A 24,763-nucleotide genomic window follows, 5' to 3' on the forward strand; every position below is an offset into this window, starting at 1 on the left:
TGTGTGTGTGTGTGTGTGTGTGGTGGGGGGGGGAAGAATGTGTGTATTCATGATCGTTTCTGTTAATGAGAGTGTGGGGAGTGAGTGGGAGGGTGGGGTGGGCTGCTTTTAACCATGTAAAGCACTTTGTGCTACAGTTTTTTTTTTGTATGAAAAGTGCTTTATAAATAAAGATTGACTGATTGATTGACACAGAGAGACAGACAAACATTCACACTCACAGTTACCAGCTAACCTAACCCCACTAACTGCATGTCTTTGGACTGTGGGAGGAAGCTGGAGTACCTGAAGAGAACCCACAGGGAGAACATGCAAACTCCACACAGAAAGGCCCACCAGATGGTGGAACCAAACTCAGGACCAGCTCGCTGAGTGGAAATTAACAGTTCGTCTTTCATGTCATTGAGCAGATCGTGATCTGTAGCTCAGCTTGTTTATTTAAAAACCTTTTTTAGTAAAGCTGCCATGCTGTGGTTGTTTATTACTTTCATTTGTGGTTATTACCACTAATTGTTTAATATTAATGTGTACTTCTGATTAATCAAATATTATCTCTACTAGGTTAAGTGCTTTATACTATAAACTATAACATTATCATACCATGTTTCTGATACTATGTTCCACAAACCTACACAAAAAAAAGAAGATAGAGTCCAACATTGTTCAGGCAGCTCTGTGACCTCCCACTGATGTAACAGGGTGTCATTACTGCTCATGTGAATTATTACATTTATCCTTAGCCAACAGTTTTAGGGTTCCTTTAGTGTCACCTGCTCTGGCCTCTAGAAGACAATTATTTATGGTTGGTAGTGTCTCTCGAAGAGCCGCGTTTGTTAAAACAGAATAATCTTGTCCAACCAAACCAGGCGTTACCTCATGTCTCGCTGACAGAGCCTCAGCTTAGTCTGGAAAACATGCTGAGTCAGAGAGACATTAATATGAAAGATTTCTCAGCAGAGCATTGCATTGTAACTGTCTCCGGTTTGTTTGGCTGACTGGTGTATTCACTGCTGTTTGTACCTGTATAGCTGATTTCAATACAAACTGAAATTATCATCATTCAGCAGCACTGTAGCCTGAACTGCCCCATCACAACAGAGAAGCTCACTCCATATAGATCTTATAAGATCTAATGTTGGTGAAATTAAACACTATGTAGTGATGTTAGGAAGAAACAAGGGCAAACACATTATAACAGATGCAGATCTTCAGTAGGCGGATGTGGCTGTGCCTGCGTCTGTTGGCTCTCGTCAATTAAAGATGGACTCAAATGATGGTAAATGGACTGATTCTTATACAGCGCTTTTCTACTCTCCCAGAGTACTCAAAGCGCTGTATACAACATGCCACATTACCCTCAATCACACCCATTCTCATAAGCACTGACCCTAAATTGAGTGTTTTTCTAACGACATTCACACCCCGATGGATGCATCGGAGAGCAACTTGGGGTTAGTATCTTGCCCAGGGACACTTGGCATGCAGACTGGAGGAGCTAGGGATCGAACCACCAACCTTCCGCTCAGCAGGTGACCTGCTCTACCTCCTGAGCTACAGCTAAATGATCTGACTGAACGTTGTGATTTCTCTAGGATTATCTGCGTGAGTACCTCACCCCCAGTCTGGATGCTTAAGGACAGATGTGCACTTCCTGTTTCATTCCACTTTGAACTCTATGCACAGCCTTCACTCTTTGACTAAGAAACGCGGTGAAACGCCGGGGACATGAAGTGAAATACACTCACAGGCCTATTGTGGTGCCGTTATAGGCTGTAAGCTATTTATTTGTGCTAATGTGGATTTTACCAGCAGTTACTTTGCCGTAGATACTGTGTTGCGTTTATCTCCGTTAAAGCTGTCGGGGGGCGTTTTTGCAGGATTTTCCCTCTGCTGAATTTTTCCCCTTTGCAGCATCAGTAGCACAGAGCCAGCCTCCGACCAGACTACGCTGTTCCTGCTTGCACTGTGGGATTTTTTTTCCTAAGGTCTGGAACCAGGATTATTAGGCACAAGGACGGCAAAACAAACCGGCCCGTCTGTTGCTGCACAGGAGCGTCACAAGTTCGCGCAGATTCACGTTAGAAAAACAGGTAGAAACTTGGGCTTTATTTGATGTTTCATGGCTCAGCGCATATCCGGATTGACGGGGACGCGTTACTTTCCGTGTCTTGGAGCCTCCGTGGAAAACGAAGGGGCGGGTGGGTCTGCTTTAGAGAAAAGGCTCGTTCAGGTTCATGTCTGTGTTGTACGGTAACACGCGGGATGTGCGCGGAACCGTTAAACGTTGAAGCTGCTACATTGTGCCGACCGGACCTAGCTAACGTCCGCTCGTAGCTTCGTGTTCACGCTGACTTCATGTCCGTGAAGAAATAAAAACACTTCTCAGTGGGAGCGAAGCCGGCTCCGACACTTTCAGTGAGCCAGCCGTCAAACTAAGGCTTCTGTGGCGACGCCGTAAAGGTGCTGGCTCTAACTTAGCTCGGTACAGTAACGTTAGCCTACATGCTGAGGTCGCGTTCCCTTCTTTTTCCGTTTACACTACACGCACGTACACTATCCCCACTATTAACGCTAGCGACGTGATGCTGTTTGTACATACGTGGGAACGATGTGCGTGAACTTCAGCGGCGCGGATGCAGGCCGCAGCATATCAATAACCTTTCCACATAGCGTGGCCGGGTATCATGTGGCGTGGAAAACAAACACTGTGCCCTTCATTATGACACCAGGCGCACACATAGCGACACGTGTCGGGTTTCTCAGTAAAAGAATGTTAAATGAAAGCACACGCAGCTAAAGTGTTCACGCGGGGACTGAGTCTCCCACCAGCACCTGACTGACGTCAGAAACAATGTTCTCACCTGAGCATCATGTATGTGGAGCACAGCTGTGAACAAATGCATGCTTGAATATAAAAGCTGTCAAATAATAACTCGCTGATGTTTTTGATTGAATTTGTGTAATATACATTAATGTACAGTTTCCATCTAACTCTGTATGTAATTCAGTTAGTGTTATTTATACAGCACCAAATCACAACAATAGTTGGCACTTTATACTGTAAGGTAGGGTAGACCCTACAATAATACATACAGAGAAAAACCCAACAGTCATATGACCCCCTATGAGCAAGCACTTTGGCGACAGTGGGAAGGAAAAACTCCCTTTTAACAGGAAGAAACCTCCGGCAGAACCAGGCTCAGGGAGGGGCGGGGCCATCTGCCTATTTACAGGCACAGGGTGGAATTTTCCTGTTCTCTCTGTTCCCCTGTGTTACTGCTGGATACTCCAGCTTTCTCCCCAAAGTCATGCTGATTAGTTTGTGATTCTAAATTGGCAGTGGCTGTGAGCTACATATAAACAGTGCATTCATTTACAGTTAAAATGTGGCATGTCATCAGGATGATGAGAAAAGGGGTTATTTACATGCCACTGCATTGATCTGGTTGCACTGCAGCTGAGTGTTGTGGAAATTGTGACGACACGTATTTATTTAGTACAATTTAGAAGAACAGAGCATCCTGCTAACGAGAGTTTCATTATTGTTAGCATGTGTTTGTTTCAGTCACTGGCTGTTGTCGCACTGTGTCCAGACAAACATGTCAGCCAGAGGAGGAAAGAAGAAGGCCACCAAGCTGTCCCGTTCAGCCAGGGCAGGTGTCATCTTCCCGGTGGGGCGCATGATGCGGTATCTGCGCATTGGCACGCACAAATATCGCATTGGCATGGGGGCTCCTGTGTATATGGCAGCTGTCATTGAGTACCTGGCAGGTAAGTTTAATACATGACAACCTCGGGGTTTGTGAGAGCACATGAGTGTGTTCAGTGTGCTGTGGCATATCTAAGTGATCAGTACATAATTCAAAGTTGAATTTCTGCAACACTCAGAGATCAGAATACTTTGATAAACCCTTATGTGGGTAACAGTAACAGACGACACCAATTATAATAATATGTTACAAAATTTAGCACTAATAAATTTCAAATCACTCAATTTTAAATATCAGGAATATCACAGAGGTGAAATATATATGATTGACATTTAACCTGTGAAACTTTGTCACATATAGAGGCAGACTGACTCCAAAGAACAGCTCACAGTTCTGATACATTTCTGACTCAACATTAATGAACATACTGTTAATTAAAGCTAAACTTTTTTAACCTCACTGGATCTGGATGAGGTGAAAGACAGTTCTTCTATGTCATGGACCTGTAACCAACTAACCTAATTATGTATCTTTACAGCCTTTTCAGTTGTTTGTTGCCCGTCTCAGCTTCTTTGAAACATGTTGCTCGCTGTAAATGTGTCACGTTTGTTGGATGAAACCCCGGAGGAGGCCTGGGATACAACTTTGCCAGATCAAATGTGTGATGCTACCTGCTGTGGTGACTCACTGCTGAATAAGGGAGTAGCCTGTAAAACAGTAAATGTTTCACACTTTTAATCTGACAAATGTTGAAATGTACTTTTGAATCAAGGTTTGAAATACATTAAAAATGACTGAAAACTGAAAATAATTGGACTGTAATTTATATGTTATGAAACCTTTGGAGGGCCATACAGACTAGCACATGCTACAGTCATGTTTGGCCATGAAATGAAAATGACGACATGTTTACAGGTGCATCATAACACACAGCTGTGGTGGTCACATGACATCTGATATTATTTAAATCTTGACGGCTGCTCCAGACAGTGTTTGTAACAGAGACGACTTGGTGGAGTGAAAGGATGGAGGATGGACTGATGGATGATTGTCTCTATATGTCCAAATAAGAACAAAAAATAGGAACAACCAAAAAAATAGAAAGCAAAAATTACAATGAAGGATCAAACCAAATCACAGGACTAACATCTTACATCTCCAATGCATCCAAGATCTTAGTGTTTCTGTTTGAGATAACAATAAGGAGATGTAGTGAAACACCAAATATACATTTACACTGTACAGCATAGGTGTCCAACTCCAGGCCTCGAGGGCCGGTGTCCTGCAGGTTTTAGATGTGTCCTTGATCCATCACAGCTGATTTAAATGGCTAAATGACCTCCTCAACATGTCTTGGGGTTCTCCAGAGGCCTGGGAATGAACTCATCATGTGATTCAGGTGTGCTGACCCAGGGCGAGATCTAAAACCTGCAGGACAGCGGCCCTCGAGGCCTGGGGTTTGACACCTGTGCTGTACAGTAATCAGTTAAAAGGTTCTTTGTTCTCAGTCTGGTGTTTTAGACAGAAAGGCCTACCAGGCCAAAGAGTGCAGTTATATATACTGGTGGGTGTGGCCAACAGATTGACATGTGACAGGATATGACATATGGGTGGCTGTAGCTCAGGAGGCAGAGGAGCCAGGTCATCTACTGATCAGAAGGTTGGTGGTTCGATCCCTGACTTCCCCAGGCTGCGTGCCAAACATCCTTGGGCAATATACTAACCCCAAGTTACTCTCCGATGCATCCATCAGAGTGTGGATGTGTGTGGATGGCAGTTAGTGCTGGTGTGAATGTGGCATGTTGAGGACTCTGGGAGAAGTTATATAAGAATCAGGCAATTTAGCACATGCTGCTATCGTGAAGTTGGAAACTTCATGTGATTGTAACACTCCTCACACTGTTGTGACTGTCATACATCTGACATGACTTTACAAACACAACAATTGGGAGCACAGGTTTGAACTTACTGGAATTTTCCTACTCCATGCAGAGCCAGAATTATACACACAGACTGTACACATACACTCACGTCAATATTTTAATCAGTGGTGCTGAAGGTTTTAACTCATCAAGTTACCAGTAACTCCGACTGGTGGTTTCTCCTGGATTCTCTCATTGGATGAGATAACACTCGGAACAACCGGTGAATTCAGTGAAGCCCTGTGAGCAGACTTGTACACAAGTCGGGAAGAGCTCACGGAGCCATTTCTAAACACCTGCAGACTCCAAGATAAGCAGTTGGGACAGCTGTAAGTTATTCCGATGTGTAACCACTTTGCCAGGGTAACTGTCATTCTCAGATGAGAGTAACTAGGTTAGAGTGTTCAGGAACAACCCAGGAAACATCAAGGCTCAAGCCTGCCATGAACTGGAATATTCAGCACTGGTGTCCACTGTGAAGCCAGTTTAACATCGTCATGGATTGAGAGGGCGTCGAGCAAGAAACAGCCTCTGCTCTGAAATCGTCACCTTTAAGCCACGTGCCTCCTGAGAAACATTTTGCCTCAGTGAGAGAGGTCACTGCAGGAGTCGAGGCTTTTCAAACCTAACAACACCAAAAGTCAAGCATGGTGGGAGCATCATGCTCTCGGGCTGTTTGGCTGTCAGTGGTACAGGCACAAAATGGATAGCATAGTATAGACGGAGTGGGACGTCCATATTCTTCAACTTCTCCTCAAATCACAGCTAGATGGCTGAAACTTGGACATAATAATTCTAAGACAACAGGGATCCCAAACACACTGGAACAGCCATGGATAAATCAAGCTAACAGTAAGCTTCAGGGTTTGGCTGACGGCTGTGAAAAGCAGACGAGCTCCAATCGGCTAAGAGACATTTAACCAAGCATCAGTGGCTGTGTAACTATAATAATAATAATAATATTAGATTTTATTTATAGGCACCTTTAAGACCCTCAAGGTCACCTTACAGTAATATTCAATTCAATTTCAATTCAATGTTATTTATATAGCGCCAAATCACAACAGAAGTCGCCTCAAGGCGTTTTATATTGTACAGTAGATCGCACAATAATACATACAGAGAAAAACCCAACAATCATATGACCCCCTATGAGCAAGCACTTTGGCGACAGTGGGAAGGAAAAACTCCTTTAACAGGAAGAAACCTCCTGCAGAACCAGGCTCAGGGAGGGCGGGGCCATCTGCTGCGACGGTTGGGGTGAGAGAAGGAAGACAGGATAAAGACATGCTGTGGAAGAGAGACAGAGATTAATAACAGATATGATTCAATGCAGAGAGGTCTGTTAACACATAGTGAGTGAGAAAGGTGACTGGAAAGGAAAAACTCAATGCATCATGGGAATCCCCGGCAGCCTACGTCTATTGCAGCATAACTAAGGGAGGATTCAGGGTCACCTGGTCCAGCCCTAACTATATGCTTTAGCAAAAAGGAAAGTTTGAAGCCTAATCTTGAAAGTAGAGATAGTGTCTGTCTCCCGAATCCAAACTGGAAGCTGATTCCACAGAAGAGGGACCTGAAAACTGAAGGCTCTGCCTCCCATTCTACTTTTAAATACTCTAGGAACAACAAGTAGGCCTGCAGTGTGAGAGCGAAGTGCTCTAATAGGGTGATATGGTACTACAAGGTCATTAAGATAAGATGGGGCCTGATTATTTAAGACCTTGTATGTGAGGAGCAGGATTTTGAATTCAATTCTGGATTTAACAGGAAGCCAATGAAGGGAAGCCAATACAGGAGAAATCTGCTCTCTCTTTCTAGTCCCTGTCAGGACTCTTGCTGCAGCATTTTGGATTAGCTGAAGGCTTTTCAGGGAGTTTTTAGGACATCCTGATAATAATGAATTACAGTAGTCCAGCCTGGAAGTAATAAATGCATGAACTAGTTTTTCAGCATCACTCTGAGACAGGATATTTCTAACTTTAGAGATGTTGTACAAATGGAAGAAAGCAGTCCTACATGTTTCTTTAATATGTACAATGAATGACATATCCTGGTAACAAAGAATTCACAGCATTACTGGAGGCCAAGGTAATGCCATCCAGAGTAAGAATCTGCTTAGATACCATATTTCTAAGATTTTCAGGGCCGAGTACAATAACCTCAGTTTTATCTGAATTAAGAAGCAGAAAGTTAGCAGCCATCCAGGTCTTTATGTCTTTAAGACATTCCTGCAGTTTAACTAATTGGTGTGTGTTACCTGGCTTCATGGATAGATAGAGCTGCGTGTCATCTGCATAGCAGTGAAAATTTATGCTATGTCTTCTAATGATGCTGCCTAAGGGAAGCATGTATAATGTAAACAGAATTGGTCCTAGCACTGAACCCTGTGGAACACCATAATTGACCTTAGTGTGTGAAGAGGACTCTCCATTTACATGTACAAATTGGAGTCTATTAGATAGATATGATACAAACCACTGCAGCGCAGTACCTGTAATACCTACAGCATGTTCTAATCGCTCTAATAGGATATTATGGTCAACAGTATCGAACGCAGCACTGAGGTCTAGCAGGACAAGCACAGAGATGAGTCCACTGTCAGAGGCCATAAGAAGATCATTTGTAACCTTCACTAAAGCTGTTTCTGTGCTGTGATGAGCTCTGAAACCTGACTGAAACTCTTCAAATAAGCCATTCCTCTGCAGATGATCTGTTAGCTGTTTGACAACTAATACAGCAACAGTAACAACAGCAAAATAAAATGTAAACATAAAGTAACTATAGATTATATATGTGTGTGTGTGTGTGTGTGTGTGTGTGTGTGTGTGTGTGTGTGTGTGTGTGAACATTCAGACTTGTGTACCCAGGTGTTGTTGTTATCTAAAGTAATTAAAGATGTTTTATGTTACACACTGGAAAAAGAACCAGATTTGTTCATGTCTGCGAATTTCTGACCACAGGTGTTTTATACACAATCAGAGCTTTGTGGATATAAACTGGAGGTTATTTTCATGAAGAATACATAGTTTAGAAAGTATTATAGATCCATAAATGCTGTTAACAGCTCATTCTACCTGTTATTAGCTATGATTATGCTGCAATGTTTATTAGCATGTAGGAACAAAATGAAGGAGTTTAATGGATCGGACAGCCAGTGTTAGACACAGAATCAGTGCTGCAGTCGTGTAGTTTCATCCCAGTACAATCTGTTACAAGGAAAATACAGTAAATGTGTTAAAATACTGTTTGCCTAATGAGTGTGCACAATGTGTTTCCTCTCCTCTAAGCTGAGATTTTGGAGTTGGCAGGAAATGCAGCACGGGACAACAAGAAAGGCCGAATAACTCCGAGGCATATCAAGCTGGCTGTGGCCAATGACGAGGAGCTGAACCAGGTACCACAGTCCTCTCTATACGTGACACATACATGTACGCCAGCATGTTTTACACCTTTGTTCAAAGTTTATTGAAGGTTTGACCTTAAAGGTTGTCTAAAAATTGATGCATGTTTTCAGGACTACCTAATAAGAAGACAAACAAGGAGAGGCTTAAATACTTGCTGATGTACCAGGACCCTTGATTGGTTGATTGATTGACTGATTTACACATAAATGTTTAAAACAAATGTTAATATTAGAAAACGATGACCCAACTAAAAACAAAATTCGGTTTGTAATAATGAGCTATCCACACCCAGCTGGCCTGTGTGGAAAAAGTCACTGGTTTTTCCACCTTTGGTAACAACAGCTGTGGTCCAGGGATGCTGAGTCGCTCTCTGCAGAGTTCACTGGACAGTTTCAGAGTATGAAGGCCCGTTTAAGGTCGCGCCGAAGCACCTCAGTCTGATTTCAGTCTGGCCTTTGACTTCATTTAGTTTTTTCTCTTTTTAGCCATTTAGAGGTTTACACTTGCTGCTGCGCATGCTTGAACTTCAGGGCATGAACCTACGGCTGGACACTCTCCTTCAGGATTTTTTTAGTAGAGACAGAATTCGTGCTTATGGCGATTCGTCCTGAAGCAGCAAAGCAGCTCCTGTCCATCACACTGCCACCATGTTTCACTGTTGCTATGATGTGTCTGAGTTACTTCAGATATTACAGGACTCCATTTTTCACACAGAGCTGGTAGGTTTGGATTGCTATGTTAACATTAAAATGAGTTTGATGATCAGAAACATTGAAGTGTGACGTAAATGCTAAAGAGTGAGAAATCAGCAAGGAGCCAAATAAATGAGACATTCAGTGCTTTAAAAAAACAACCAGCTGGTTCTTCACCTGTCTCTCAGGTGCCCTCTATCAGGTGCAGTCTCTCAGCACACTGGTCGTGGGATCTCGGGGCTTTTCGTTGTGCCTGTGTGGATTTTTCTCTGTCTGCTGTGGCTTCCTCCCATAGGCCATTGACATGCCAGGGTCACTGATGATTTGAAAGTGTCTGTTGGTATGAGTGCAGTGAAGCACTTGGATATATGGAATAAAGTGCTCTGTGAATGTGTGTGAACAAGCTTCCAGAAAGCTGCTTCCAGCTGTTCCCTCATTCAGCACAGTGGGTGGATATCTGTGATTTGTCTGCTTTACCTTCTAATGATATATGCTTTGTGAATGTAGTTTGTCAGGACAAAGGTACTGCCCGTCATTACACGGGGGGGGGGAATCCTGTTGAGATTGTAGGTTTGCTCACCAAAAACTGAACTGTCTCTAATTTTATGGCAGTTTCATTGTAGTTGGACAGAAAACACGCTACATGAAGGTTACGGCTCGATTTGGACGTCAGTGAGTGAAATCATCATTTGATCCCCGACAGCCCGACCAATCGCAGCTCCCACAGACTACAGTGAATCTGATGGTAGGATTATCCAGAATAAGATATGAAATAAGCATCAGTCGCTCTCAGTCTGGAGCTGCATACAACATCCTCCTTCACAGGCTGAGGATGATGTTGCTAAATTGTGTCCTGAATGTTATGTAGCTATCTGCCACCAGATGGCGCTGCAGTTGTGACGTTGTTGATCCAGGCTGACCTTTTAGTTGTTAGTTTGAATGTGGCTTCCTTCAAAAGGTGGCCGACCTCATTGGAGAGGGGCTCCTGCTCCTCAGCAGAGGTGGTCACACCTTGGGCGAGGTGTTCGGGGCACGTTCCCCCAGGGCTGACCCGGGACACGGGGAGATTATGTCATCGGCCTGGAAAGCCTCTGGCTGAGGAGTCGAGATCTGGGCTGCTCAGACCGAGCGTGCTCAATGCTCCGCACTTTGACTTTGACTTATATTAGCTTCTTGTATTTTACTAACAAGTGAACATCTTTTTATATCTTATTCAGTTCTTCTTCTCAGCTGTATGTTTGAAGTGTAATGTTCATGATAATTCCATTTAAATGATGAATTATTAGTGAAGAATATGATTACCTTTTTTTTCCACCATGGGCACACACATATTTAAAAAAAAATCTCTATATACACTAATCTCTCTCTCACAGTACAGCCTGTCAAACTGGCTATGGAGTGATTTTTGTATCATCCTCAAATAAAGACAGACGTCACCACATGGTCCCTCACATGTGTGTGCACAGACGTTTCTTAACAGACACATCGTGAGTTCATTTATTAAAACGCTTCTTCCATCAGCTTCTGCGAGGAGTGACCATATCAAACGGAGGGGTTCTACCTCGTATCCACCCAGAGCTGCTCTCCAAGAAGAGGGGAGGCCGAGTGAAAGTGGACAGCCAGGCATCTGTCACAGACAAGCAGGAGGAACGCTTGAAGAGCAAGAAACCCACCAAAACCTTCAAAAAGGTTAAAGGCAAACGAGGGCGCAAGCCAAAGGTCAGTGTGCCCAGCAAAGCCATCTCTGCTGATGATGATATGCACAGGTGTGAGTCTCTAACCCTTCTTCTGTTAACAGCAGGGCCCGTGTGTTCTGTACATTTGTGTTAAATAGAGGATTTGACAAAAATGTTTGTGCTTGATTTGTTCGATCAAAGAAGAGACAAACCAGAGTTGGTTTAATGCTGCTGCACTAGAGAAAGAACCCGAGTCATTGTTATTTGGCTAACTTAAATGCTTCTTTATGATGTAAGTGAATGTTTTTCTCTCCATCTGGCAAAGAGCACAGACAATGACAAAGAGGCTGTATCAAACTCCACAGTGGAAGACGGTCCCGGTGATGGATTCACCATCCTGTCAGCAAAGAGTCTCTTTCTCGGACAGAAAGTAAGCCGTGTTAAAACCCCAGCTGAAAGTCACAGCACGTTGTGTTACTGCCAAAAGCTGTTTGTCACTCTGTCTTTGTGAATCCACAGCTTTCATTAACAGAAAGTGAAATGAGTAAAATTGGAACAATCAAGGTGGAGGGAATTATTAACCCAACCAATGCAGAGCTGGACCTCAAAGATGGTGTGGGTAAGCAGCATCGGTTCATGTAACGTTTCTGCTTCTTTCATGCGTCCTCATGCTGAGCGGCTGCTGTGCTGGTCTTTCAGGCAACGCCCTGGAAAAAGCTGGAGGTCGAGAGTTCCTGGAAGGAGTTAAGGAGCTGAGGAAAGCACAAGGGCCTTTGGAGGTAGCATCAGGTACACAGCTGTGTCATCATAGCCACTGAATCACATCCGTCCATGTCCACAGTAGGATGTAGCTGATGAGACAGCATGATACATGCAAATCTGGGCCTTGTAAATAGAGTGCACAGAGATCAGCTGTTAGACTGGGTGCAGTCATGTTTTTGTCTGAGGAGACGGTGGTCACTCTAACATGCTTTCATCCTGCAGTGGCAGTGAGCCAGGCCAGTGGAATGGCAGCCCGCTTCATCATCCACTGTAACATCCCACAGTGGGGCTCAGAGAAGTGTGAGGACCAGCTAGAGAAGACTGTGAAGAACTGCCTCTCAGCAGCAGAGGAGAAGAAGCTCAAGTCTGTGGCTTTCCCCTCGCTGCCTGCTGGACGGTGAGCTCCATCACACACAGCGTGTCGCCTCATAGACGTGTCTCTTTGGTCCCAGACAGCGTCGCCTTTTGTGGGTTAGACATGAGTGTAAATGAGCATGTAGCTGTGGGCTTCACGGTGACCATTACAGTAACATTGAGTGCATATCTGCTGATCTCAGCTTGTATTCTGTGTGTATAAATGGGAGAGCACACTCACTCAGGGCCTCAGCTAGCAGTGTGAAGAGCACAGTGTGGATCTGCAGCCTGGTACACTGTTTGTACCTCACAGTGTAACAAATACGTCCAGCTCCACTGATCTGTGTTTAACAGCTTTAAAGTGACCGTCAGCCTGCAGACCGAACACGTTTGCAGTGCTGACAGATTTTTAGCCGTAGCTGTCCCATTCCCATTTTCAGCTACTCTTCATCACAAACAGCTGTGTCGTTTGTCTTCCTCAGTCTTCACTTGTCCAACCGTCTCCCACAGGAACGGATTCCCAAAGCAAACAGCCGCTCAGCTCATCCTCAAGGCCATCTCCAACCACTTTGTGTCCTGCACCAGCTCCTCTCTGAAAAACATTTACTTTGTGCTGTTTGACAGCGAGAGCATCGGAATATACCTTCAGGAAATGGCCAAGCTGGATGCCAAATGAGGATTGCCGGTTTGTGCGTGCGTGTGTGAGCGTGTGTGTTTGGGGGCTATTTTTTTAACTGTTGTTTGTCACTGTTGGTATAGGTAGGTGATCCCACAGTAGGGCTTTCCATGTGGAATGTGTTAAAGAAGAAATCTGTGTGTGGAGTGCTGTTCACATTTCTGTTCCACTGTCCCTTCAAAAATTGTATTCTTTCTAGAGTAGATAATTTAAGTGGGTAGAGTTTGCTCTCTTGGCTCCTCGTTTCACTGTTTTTATATCCATGTACAAATGTAACAGTTCTTTCGCAGCCTCGGTATTTTCTGATATATTTAGTTTACTAATTCAAACCTGTGGTTGGCATTCTGCTTTGAAATAAAACTGTTTTACACCAGAGGTCTGCTCAGTGTCAGCACCTCTTCTTACCATCTCCTCTCATTTTTCACAATATTGTTTTAAAGTAGAACAAAGCACAGCTGGAGGCACGTACACCCTGTGTATATAAGAGGCTTTTTTGGATTTTAGAAATGCCATTTGATAGAAAACTTCATCTGTGATTCTACCGACATTCTGTCTCTAATTGATCTGGGTTGCTTTGGCTTCATTCTTGAATGACCTTTGAAGTTTGTTACTAGTGCACACTGCAAAGACTCTGTGTTTGTTAGTTACAACAAATATTGGTTGTATATGTCTTTGTCTCTGTAGTATTTTTTTTCCTCAGTTGAACAGTTTGACTCCAAAATAAATTGGCGTCATTTCATTTTGTTGTGCAGAGTAGTCCATCTAATTGTCAAACCCTGCTGTGGTCACAGGTGTAACCACGAGTACGAATACTGGAAAACGTACAGGGCTCAGCTCAGACGACTGTGAGAAGCTGCTAAGATGAAACATGTTGTGGTGCCACACCGATCGATCAGGGATGAAGGTAAAAGGGACAAAAAAGAGAATATTAGAGTTATTTTACACATACACATATGTATATACACACAATAATGTTATATATAAATATTAGTTATACCAGTTGTATTGTAAAGTATTAAAGTGTGAGACGCACCACGCCAGGCAAGACCCCAGGTGCAGACTGTGCAAAGATGCCCCAGAGACAATCCAGCACATAACAGTAGGGTGCAAGATGCTAGCAGGCAGGGCATACATGGAACGCCATAACCAATTGGCCGGCATAGTGTACAGGAACATCTGTGCCGAGTATAACCTGGAGGTCCCGAGGTCAAAATGGGAGACGCCCCCAATGGTGGTGGAGAATGACCGAGCTAAGATCCTGTGGGACTTCCAGATACAGACGGACAAAATGGTGGTGGCTAACCAACCGGACATAGTGGTGGTAGACAAACAGAAGAAGACGGCTGTAGTGATCGATGTAGCGATACCGAATGTGTCGCTGTTGTTTTTGCTTACTCCCTTCATTAAGAGTATTTTTCTGTGTTCTTAACATGACATCAGTTGAGAAAAGTCTACATTTCAGAATAAAAGAAACCATAGGCAGACACCAAGAGGAGCACTTTCTTACAACATATTTATTACATAGTAAAAAGTACATTACCTTTCATTTATATACATTAGACATTATATTCACGTAATTTCCTGTTCAAGTCACAATCAGCTTCTGATAAATCTACGATGCCATCCAACAAATAAACACTCCGCTTACGTGTTGGTGGCTCTATAAGGCCGTAGTGTTACCTGACTGACACACACACACTGCATCTATGCCATCGTACAGCAGCAGTCCCGTCTATTTTCAATAAATAACACAAAACATCAGTGAGAGAAGCCCAGGACTGCTGCAAATGTTTCCAGTCAGTTTGACATCAGATGGTCATTTAACCAATGAGTCAGCACATGTATGGAAGCAAAGAGGAGCAGCTGACTCAAACCGAGGACGTGTTGTGGAAATGTTCTAACTTCTGTTGGCAACCTCTCTCTAGAAAAGAGATTGTAATCTCAGTGAGCCTTTTACCTGGATAAATAAAGGAGAACAACAAGAAAACCACCGGTCTACATGTGTGATTCCTCTTTGGTACGATGCTGCAAACTTTAGATGTTTTGTACAAGTCTGTCAAATCAAAGATGCAAGTCAGGAGAAGGTGACGTGACAGCGTGGCGAGCTCTTCTCAGACTATTCCTCATGCATCTGCCATCATGTACCAGAGCAGTTACTGTGTGGAGCGTGCTCACTACAGACTGACACTTGGGAACGTTTACGCCTCCATCTGGCTGCTTGTTGAAGGTTATAAGGTGCAAGCTTGGGGCAAAACGATGAATGGAACTTGGCCATTTTACATATGCTGATGTGACTATGTTGCCATGCCTTCTGCAACTGTAGCCAAGGCTCTGGGAATCTTCTTAAAACATGCAGATTGTATAATCCTAACAACTCACTGTCCTTCTTATCTTTAGGTTGATGTGAAGCACAGGCATATATGAGCAAAGCTATGAGGTCAGCCTGGGGGCAAAGAGAGGACTCCTGCAGGTGTTTCTGCTGTAAAAACGTAACAGTGCTCAGTCTAGATGAAATGTTTTCATCACTCCCAACATGAAGCTAATCCTGAGGACGTTAGCATGAGGTGGTGAATAAAGGGGCCATGAAAACACTTTGGAGAAGCTATTTACAAGACGGAGCTCTGAGCCGATGTTTGCTGATATCCAGAGCCAAACGACACACAGTCTGGTACTGAATAAGCAGTGTGTGTATCAAATATACAGGATGTGCAGTCTGTTTTTCGTCTGTACCGTACGGCTCCATTCTTATGTAAAAACTGTTAAAGCAGTGAAGCACAGTCCGACCCCTGAACAGTCACTGTGTGTATCACGACTCAATCCCAAACAGACGATCATCATTGGCACTACAAAACTCTTAGAAACAGTCCTTAACACATCTGTACTATTTATTTAAAAAAATAAATAGTAATCAAAGTCAGCTTTCTGAACCCATCACCCACCGAGTTCAAAGAGAACAACTAACACGTTGTGTTGTTGATCTGTTTACAGACTTACAACAGTAAAAAACAAAAATATATATCAATGGGGATAAGTTCCATCTGTGGGTTTAAAATTACTGCCTGACTTAAAATATACGCACGGTGAAAGCTGCTGAAAATTGTGGAATCAGTAAATTGCTCTCAGTGTGTCGCACTAACCTCTCCTCAAAGACTGCGTGCGGTTTCTCCACCAAACCTTAACCTGTTGGGTTTTTCCTACAGTAACATCAGTGCTGAATTTTTATTGGTGTCACCAGGTTTCCATTCTGGAGGATTTCTCCTTTAAATGTGGTACTACTCCTCCAATTCACCATGTCCCATACATCTTAAGCTGTAGCTCTTCCAGTTGTTAAGGAGAGAACAGCACGGCTGGGGGGCAGCTGGACTTTACTGGACCTCGTCGGAAGGAGTTGTCGATCTGGGAGCAGGAAGCAGTGGTACAGGGGATGTGGCCTCTATGAGGGCGGGATTAAGAATGATTGGCAGGGACATGGGTGGGACTCCCACCTGCAGAGGAGAAGCAAGGGGCTGCAGAATGAGGGGGGACTGGCCTAAAGGTGAAGGACCCTGGACAGGAGAGGTTGTTAATGGCACTGGCATGGGAGGAATCGGGGGGGGGGCCGGAGATGATCGGCCTGATCCTGGAACACAAAACGAGAGAACACGATGATTCAGTCTCTGTTCTACATCAGTTATCAGTGTGAATGCCTGGAACATGGAACATGAGGCCTACACGGTCTCACTTGGAACAGTTTTTGTTTTTCTTTTGAGTATGGATGGTCTGACCTTGGGATGAATGTGCTGATCCACGGCTGCAAAGACTGACAACAGTCCTGAATGTTTCTGATGGAAATCAATCTTTGATGGGCCATAACAATTCTTTAAGACTCATATATACTTGGCATTGGGTTACCACAAACATGAATACTCCAGACCTGCAGACTGCAACATTTCTGACTACATGGATATGAGATGGTCAGTTAATCAAAGTGCATCTGATTACCAGCACCTGGCTTCTAATTACCCACCTGCAGAGGCGGCAATGATTTTCCTCAGGTTTTACACACTACTATTAATACCAACAGTGTGTAACATGCCACGTTCATCTGAGGTTATTCACTGTATTGCCTAAAGGATTCGTTCACCCACCCAAATAATTTATGTGTTCCAGCTGCTTCCATCCAGACTGCTTTTACAACCATGTGTGTAAGAATGGGTGAACAGCATCCTACTGTGATAGGACGCTATTCATGCAACGAGTCCAGTCATCCAGTAGTTTCCTCACTGCTAAATATTCCACAGTTAGTGGTAGGCCACTCATGACCATGACCTCAGCTGAATAGTGGCTGAGCCATTCGGCCACGTGGGTTTTCTAACATCAGGTTCCAACTTACACACAGACAGTCATTTAGACCATTTAAAAGTTTTGCCATTTTATCCATCTGAGGTTAAACAAATAAATATCCTACATGTATTTGTCCCCTGACGGAGATCATACTGTGCTATAATAGAGGAAAGTTTCAGAAGTTTTACCGTTGGCACTGGCTGGTGGAGGCTCCAGTGGTGAGGCCGGCCTGCTGGAGCTTTGAGCCACTGTAGAGTTTACTGGGGCTAGGGCGGGCGTTTGCATGGGAGGTGGAGACACCTGAGGCGATGGAGGCCGGCCTGCTGGGGTTGTCAGCTGCACCGACTCTGCTTGAGGATTGGGTACTGCATCTACAATGAAAGATGATACAACGGGGTAAAACTCTTGGTGACAGTACAAGCTCAAATTTACAGGTCGTCATGTCAGTGCCTCACACCTGGTATGATAGTCTGTTTGAAGAGCTCCTCCCTCAATAAAGGCAGGAAACAGACAATTCTTTCCCAAGTTATTTCCCACAGGTCCGAGTATCCTGTCCTAGAGTCAGCACTGTGGAAGATGCCTGCTGTGTCCATAACCAGCAGCATGTTCTTCAAAGACTCGGGGATGGCTTCCAACTACACGCACACACACACAGGCAACACAGTCAACCAGTCTACACACACTTTTCTCACAGTGACAGTCATAACTACCATGGCATTTTGTTATTGTGGACATAAGGATAATATTCTCCTTACCAACAAGTCACTTGATCCAGCATGCATGTACTTATCCATGAAGTCCAAAATAGTGAGCCAGAGGGCAGCAAAGGTAGGCAGGGACAAGAGAGGAGAGAGGTGCTGTAGGAAAACCTAGAAGACAATCACATGTCAGAAGAAATTGTTCTATTTCACCACCTAAACTCAAACTACAGCAAAGAGATGTGGAACATGTAGACAAAATGAACCAATGACAGACAGCGACTTTTATTAACATTGATTATCCACAACATTAAAGGCACTGACAGGTGAAGGGAATAAAATTCAGGATCTTGTTGGAATGTAATGTTCTTCCGAGCAACCCATGTAGTGGGCCTTAACTTTGACACATGGTACCACCTGAAAACTGCTACAGGCAGTGTTTATGTGAACTGTATCTGCCCGCCAAACACTCAAGACAATCCCATTCTTCACAAGAACAGGCCAAATCAGGGGAGCTGCCCTGCATGCCCTGTAATGACCTGTAATGACCCGCATGCCCTGTAACTGGACGGATCAATTGCTTATGTTTCAGTGCCCGACACCACAGGAAACATTCTAGGCACTATATCTATATCTGTCATATATATCTGGGTTTAGTGCTGTTTTGGTGGTACTTAGGGGACTTAAACAATATTAAGCTTGATTTAAACTTCTTCAGGAAATTTATCACCTAACTTGCGCAGTAACCGGAAACTCCTTTTATCCTAACACTGCAACCTTCCATGCCATTCAAATTGTTGTGGTATGCATGTAGTTTACCCGACGTGTAGTTATATTTCTCAGGTGCACGTCAGCGTAGGGTTAAAATGGGGTTCCGGTTACGATGTAGATCTGACGCAGGTTGGAATGTTGGTTTAACTTGTGTAACTGTGGTTGTGTGCAGTGCAGTATGTGATGCTTTCAACCTTTGACAACAGCGTGCACGCTCTCATTCTGGTCTCCTCCATACCACCGACATCTGCTGGGCTAATGTTGTCAAGCAGCTTAGTCAGCAGGGGGAAAAGCACCTGACAACCAACAAAAAAACACGAGTTAAAAAATTAGTGAACAAAGGTGTCTTCACAGTCCTGAAATAACGCATGAACATATTCTAGCAAACATTCAGCATTTACCTTGTTGAAACAGGACTCCCATTCAATTGCATCAAGTGTCTGCAAATCATGAACAAGCAGCGCCCTCTGGAGGTAGGTGAGGGCCTGCATGCGAACCGGTCGCCTGGCATCACAGCACAACCAAGCAATCCCTGTGGGAGTGACAATGGGTGGAGCTGTGACGAAGACACTGATATGAACATAAACTAGATTACAGAGCTGAAGCAGAACTGAAATCTGAGAGAAAACTAAACGTTTGGAAAAAAGAAAACTGCACCTAAAAAAAGACATATCAACCGTGTACTAGAAACAGTAACACACATACACTGAAAGAGCAATCTTGGAAAAAGTCTGAGATCTTTTATAACAATACAGATCTACCAGAAATTCAAAGAACGGATACTTGTGTCTTGTAAAAAGCATGTTGTAAGACAATATACATGACTGTGTATTTGGTCTACATTAAGAACAGAAACAAAAAAAAAAAGTTTATTCTATCTTAGCTCCAGGATGGTGCACTTCAGTGATCCTGCCAATTCCCTGAGTATCTGAACAGGGACTAGTTTTCCATAATGAGGGAAAACAAAAGTCTGGTCACAATTCTTCACAAAATACATTTAAAGAAATACAGTTTCAAGTTTTGAGTTAAGAAATTTTGCCCAATTGATCATTTTCCCATTTGTAAAACATTAAATAAGACTTCTGAACTTCCTAAATGCTGATCTTTATTACCAAAATCCCTTTGTTCATCTAACTGCCAAAAAGACTTAAGAAATCTCTAGTTTTCTGCTCCAACCATGCTTTTTACTACAAGTCATATTTACACACACACTTTGTGAATGTGTGCACGACAGTCAGAGAGCACAGAATAGTTTCCTACCTTGCAGCAGGGGGCACCAGCAGCTGGTCCACAAAGTCTGAGAATCAGCCTCAATCTTCCTGCTGGAAGCCTCCAGATGGCACTGCTCCTCTGCCCAGGAGTTGTAGATGCTGGCAGCCCGGGTGTGCAAGGTGTGCATCAGATCTAAGAGCTGCACCCCCCCACAAAAACCAGCATTAATAATAAGGAGATGCCCAGCTTTATGTCTGCAGCTCAAGCTTGACGAATGAAACCACGTAGAGACTATTTAGATGTTTAATCAGTTACTACTAGCAGCAAGGAGGCAGTGAGTTAATGTGTCTGTGACAGTAAACGGTTTGATGCAATTGCATAACAGGAGACTATGCTATATGTTATACAGACGTTATATTATGAAACTGAAAAAGGTCCTGCAATTAAATAAGAATACCACAGTGAATAATAGTGAGATTATTCATATTTATGCTTTAATATAAAAGCACTGCTCTTCTTTTTAATGGTTTATTTGGTCAAGGCATTTCAAACCAGTTTATATGGAACTTTAGCTAATAATTAATTTCATCATGAACTAATATGCTGACTATTTCTTCTATGAATTTACAGGAAAATATTTCAAAACTACTGGTGAACACAACAAAGTGGTTTAAATGTTTGTCTAAACAGTTTTCTGTCATCTAATTTCATCATAGATGAAGGTACATTTAATAAGTTCTTCATAAGCTGCTCTTTATGTGTCATTAGTTGGTAATGACATCAGTAAATGTGATCAAGGAAAACAAACCATGTTTGTCTGAGAGGTGCTGAACTGTCCTTATACAAAGAAACGACTCGAATAAAACAAAATAACCTCAAATTTGTCCACAAGTATTGTAGTTACAATCTCCCACTGACTACAAAACAAGGCTCTTTAAAATAAGAGAATTTTAACCCATGTTAGTTTAACAGCCATATAAGCAGGTACAGAAAGCAGTGAAGATTTGTGTTGAAGAAAAGAAGGGTTATGTGTGTGTGTGTGTGTGTGTGTGTGTGTGTGTGTGTGTGTGAATACATTAATTTGAAGTTAAATCCAGATCAACAACACAAAAATGTTCAAACGTTCATCCAACTCTGAACATGCTGACTAAAAGCTCCAAACTCTGATGTGCACAGACGGATGGGATCAGGCACTGAAACAGCTCTCAACTCTGTATTTAATGTGTAAACACTCTAAACACAACATGTTCCACCTACTTACACTGACGTCTGTGACTGTGTCTAGAACACTGACATGGAAAAAGAAACCGACACACTGTGTGTGAGTGAAATGGTCTTTGAAAACTGCTGAAAACTGGGGAACACTGAGAGTAACAATGAGAACAGGTAACATCCTTTAACCCAGTGTTCTGACTAGAGATGGACCGATCCGATATTACGTATCGGTATCGGTCCGATACTGACCTAAATTACTGGATCGGATATCGGAGAGAAATAAAAAATGTAATCCGATCCATTAAATATCAAAAAAAACACCTCACAAAACTTGCTACACGGCGTAACTCGGCTCATAACCGTAGCGTCGGAGCAGTATGTGTCAGGTGATAGAGGGCTGTGTGTATTTGTAGCCTCGCTACCAAACCAGCATTTCATCTCCGAGGAAGTTATCCCAGAGAGAAGTAAAGCAAGTGTGTAAGTTCATCTCTGAATGTTTGTAAAGCGTTCCCATGTTAAGCTTAACAACCGATATATGGAGCGACTGACTCTCTCTCTCCCTCACCTTCCTGCAGCTACTTCAATCGTGAAACTGCTTAATGATCAGCTGATCGGCTTTTCTGTCGCGAGTCCGTCTCTCTTCTTTGTTTTTGGCCCACTTTGCACCAGAAAGAGGAAACCAGCGGCTGAACAACAGCAGCACGTTTAAGCTTGATAAGCTGTTGTTAGAATGTATTTAATATTACTTTCTACACCAGGATCCTTTTCTACGTAGCTGACGGCTGGTAACTGTGCAGGGGCGGATCTAGCAAAGTGTAGCCAGGGGGGCCAATAGGGCATTAACAGGGAAAAGGGGGCACAAAGACATACTTTTCTTTCTTATTCTCATTTAAAATGTCTAGCTTTTAATAAATAATTATCTGAATCTTACACCCAAAGTTTTAATCTGATGTAAAATGTATAGAAGTCCATTACTGTATATAGTAACTGTTAAGTCTAATATACCCTAGTAAGCTATAGTACTTTTTTCTTTGAGAAGGTACCATCTGTGAATTCTGCAATTCTGTTGAAGAAAGATGTTGAATCTATTTAATTATTCTTGAAAAATAATTTATTTCTGTGCATTTTTTTCACCCTGCATCAAATTAAAGTTGATTACATCGATTAAGCATCATGAGGTGGAGGGTGGGGGTGGTTCCCTATTTTTTTGCTGGGAGTTTGCAACCCTATTAGTTAGGTTGCTTAATATTTCTGCTAAGTACTCTTTAAAATACCAGAATAGGGAGGATGGAGCAGGTTTAAGTTTATTAGATTGATCAGTGTTGCTGAACTATGAAATATTTTGGGTGCAGTGTATTTTTTACATACAGGTATAACAGAATAGCTTTAGTGTTATTGTTTATTTAAACTTGAGTATGAACTTATACAAAATGCAGCAAGATATTCAAAAAACAGTTTTATTGATTAAAAAACACACTATATCGGATTCATATCGGTATCGGCAGATATCCAAATTTATGATATCGGTATCGGTATCGGACATAAAAAAGTGGTATCGTGCCATCTCTAGTTCTGACCCATCACCACATCAGAAACAGAACAAATGGGATTCTGTCAGGAAGAGTGTGATGCTACATTTACAGCTGACATGGATTTACAGCTTAGCTCTATAACAGCTGTAAGAGTCCTGATGCAACACTTTGATTATGAGCTGCACCTAAAACTCCGTCTGTGACCCAAAACCAGGGGTCCTACATGCTGACACTACAGTGTCCTGAGTGGGAGGAGTTTCAGTGCTGCATTAAAATGCTCAGACATGTGTGGGTAAAACAAGATCCTTTTGGGAGAGCTGGGTTCTCATCAGCATTAGAAGGGTAAGGAAGGGTAAAGAGGGCTGTTGTACTTACATCCTGACTAACCTGTAATGACACCGTGTGGTAACTGGCTGGGACACCCTCATCCTCCTCATCATCACTGTAGGAACGTGATGGGCGCTGGCTGAAGGTCCTGCTGCTGCTTCGCCTCACGCTGCCTGCGCTGTCCTTTTCCCTGCCGCCTGCCTTTTTCCTCATCCGAGACTTGGAGGTGTCATATTTGTGGCTCTTCTTCTTGTCGTGGTTGCGGTAACCTGGAGAAGTATGAGTAACAGAGAGGAGATTCTAATCTCATTTGTAATCTACCAGAAGCATGGGTGTCTGAAATATTTGCCCTTCCTGCTTAAAGGGTTAAAAACATGCTATAATAATGGAAACAATTAAAGCCACAAGCAGCTAAGAGAGAGCCCTCGCAGCTTGGTGCACATCCAGGATGCTGCTGCTTGGGTGTGCTGTTGATGTGGCCACGTGGATGCAGTGTAGTTTACCTCCTAGTCTCACTAAATGGCGATTGAAAGTACACTGTAATTACACGACACTGCTTTATATCATCCATGAAACCATTAATGAAAATCAGCTCATTTCTGCTGCTTGAATCCACAATCTGTAAGCTTTTGACCACATGTGAGGCACAGATGTTTCATTCATCATTTCTTGGTACTTTCCCACAGACACTGGAGAGAAACTGGAATGTGAATATATTATATGGGTTGATAGATAGATCTGTGTGTCATCTGCATAGCAGTGAAAATGTATGCTTTGCCTGCTGATGATACTGCCTAAGGGAAGCATGTATAATGTAAACAGAATTGGTCCTAGCACTGAAACCTGTGGAACTCCATAATTAACCTCAGTGTGTGAAGAGGACTCATGAACATAAAGTAATGTTTCATTATTATACAGAATTTATGGACATCTGTGGTTTGATGTGTTTCCATGTGTGGACTGGATGTGTAGTTACCAACATCTGGTGAGAATTTCATGCCAGTCGCACCTTTAGAAATAAATTGGTGATGTGTTCAGTACTCTTTCTATAACTAGTGACTGACCTGCTATATTTAACTCAGTGTGTTTAGTACTAAGTAAACAAAGTTTAGTATTAAGTTCTTCTGATAAAACCGTCCAGATTTTAGTGTCTCACCTCCATTGAGGCTGGCCTCCACAAACACCCGTATCGCTCTGACACACAGTTCAAAGTTGTCAGGCGTGACGTGGGCAGCATCTCGAACGATGAAAGAGAGCGTTTCCACACACTTGATGAGAGACTTTGTGTCGTGCTGGCCAAGGTCCTGACCCAGTGTCAGACTGTACTGGTTGACCAGTGGGTGATTCAGCTGAGCCTTTGACCCTGGTATGGGGGTCTTACTTATCTCAAAGTCATCCTTCCCAACCTATGGGGGGGGGTAAAGAAACATCTGAACAAGCATCCCATGTTCTTTCCATAAATTAAGCTTTCGATTAAAAATAGGAA

General features: G+C 43.0%; 2 protein-coding genes across 6 annotated transcripts in view; one reads left to right on the forward strand and one right to left on the reverse strand.

The window, feature by feature from the left end:
* The first annotated feature begins 1,693 nt into the window (after positions 1 to 1,693).
* On the forward strand, positions 1,694 to 13,938 carry LOC116326575 (core histone macro-H2A.2). 4 transcript variants are annotated; one of them, XM_031747906.2, is made up of 9 exons: positions 1,694 to 2,090; positions 3,566 to 3,771; positions 8,923 to 9,029; positions 11,253 to 11,450; positions 11,733 to 11,837; positions 11,927 to 12,026; positions 12,107 to 12,196; positions 12,392 to 12,566; positions 13,034 to 13,199. In XM_031747906.2, the coding sequence occupies exons 2-9, from the start codon at positions 3,600 to 3,602 to the stop codon at positions 13,197 to 13,199; spliced, it is 1,113 nt and encodes a 370-aa protein (XP_031603766.1). In that variant the 5' UTR covers positions 1,694 to 2,090; positions 3,566 to 3,599. The 4 variants fall into 4 exon arrangements, with proteins under 4 accessions (XP_031603766.1, XP_031603765.1, XP_039477869.1 ...); XM_031747905.2 differs by having other exon boundaries at positions 1,695 to 2,090; positions 3,594 to 3,771; XM_039621935.1 differs by lacking the exon at positions 1,694 to 2,090 and adding an exon at positions 2,176 to 2,198 and having other exon boundaries at positions 3,594 to 3,771.
* A 756-nt stretch (positions 13,939 to 14,694) lies between these two features.
* The window catches only part of gbf1 (golgi brefeldin A resistant guanine nucleotide exchange factor 1), a 98,822-nt gene continuing 88,753 nt past the window's right edge, over positions 14,695 to 24,763 (reverse strand). Inside the window, exons 32-40 of one of the 2 annotated variants that reach the window (XM_031747913.2) lie at positions 24,434 to 24,683; positions 23,338 to 23,546; positions 20,252 to 20,402; positions 19,393 to 19,523; positions 19,186 to 19,287; positions 18,278 to 18,391; positions 17,980 to 18,157; positions 17,711 to 17,893; positions 14,695 to 16,818 (exon numbers count right to left, since the gene is read on the reverse strand). In XM_031747913.2, coding sequence (XP_031603773.1) covers positions 16,565 to 16,818; positions 17,711 to 17,893; positions 17,980 to 18,157; positions 18,278 to 18,391; positions 19,186 to 19,287; positions 19,393 to 19,523; positions 20,252 to 20,402; positions 23,338 to 23,546; positions 24,434 to 24,683 — 1,572 coding nt within the window. In that variant the 3' untranslated portion in view covers positions 14,695 to 16,564. Of the gene's footprint in view, positions 16,819 to 17,710; positions 17,894 to 17,979; positions 18,158 to 18,277; positions 18,392 to 19,185; positions 19,288 to 19,392; positions 19,524 to 20,251; positions 20,403 to 23,325; positions 23,547 to 24,433; positions 24,684 to 24,763 lie in introns of both variants that reach the window. The other variant, XM_031747911.2, reaches the window with a different exon arrangement.

Source organism: Oreochromis aureus, linkage group 13 (assembly GCF_013358895.1).
Source record: "Oreochromis aureus strain Israel breed Guangdong linkage group 13, ZZ_aureus, whole genome shotgun sequence".
NCBI classification, from domain to species: domain Eukaryota; kingdom Metazoa; phylum Chordata; class Actinopteri; order Cichliformes; family Cichlidae; genus Oreochromis; species Oreochromis aureus.

Coding starts and splice junctions, on each gene's coding strand:
- LOC116326575 (XM_031747906.2), top strand. CDS start 3,600: ATGTCAGCCAGAGGAGGAAAGAAGAAGGCCACCAAGCTGTCCCGTTCA. Junction 3,772..8,922: donor TGTCATTGAGTACCTGGCAG/GTAAGTTTAATA, acceptor CTCTCCTCTAAG/CTGAGATTTTGGAGTTGGCA. Junction 11,451..11,732: donor AACGAGGGCGCAAGCCAAAG/GTCAGTGTGCCC, acceptor CATCTGGCAAAG/AGCACAGACAATGACAAAGA.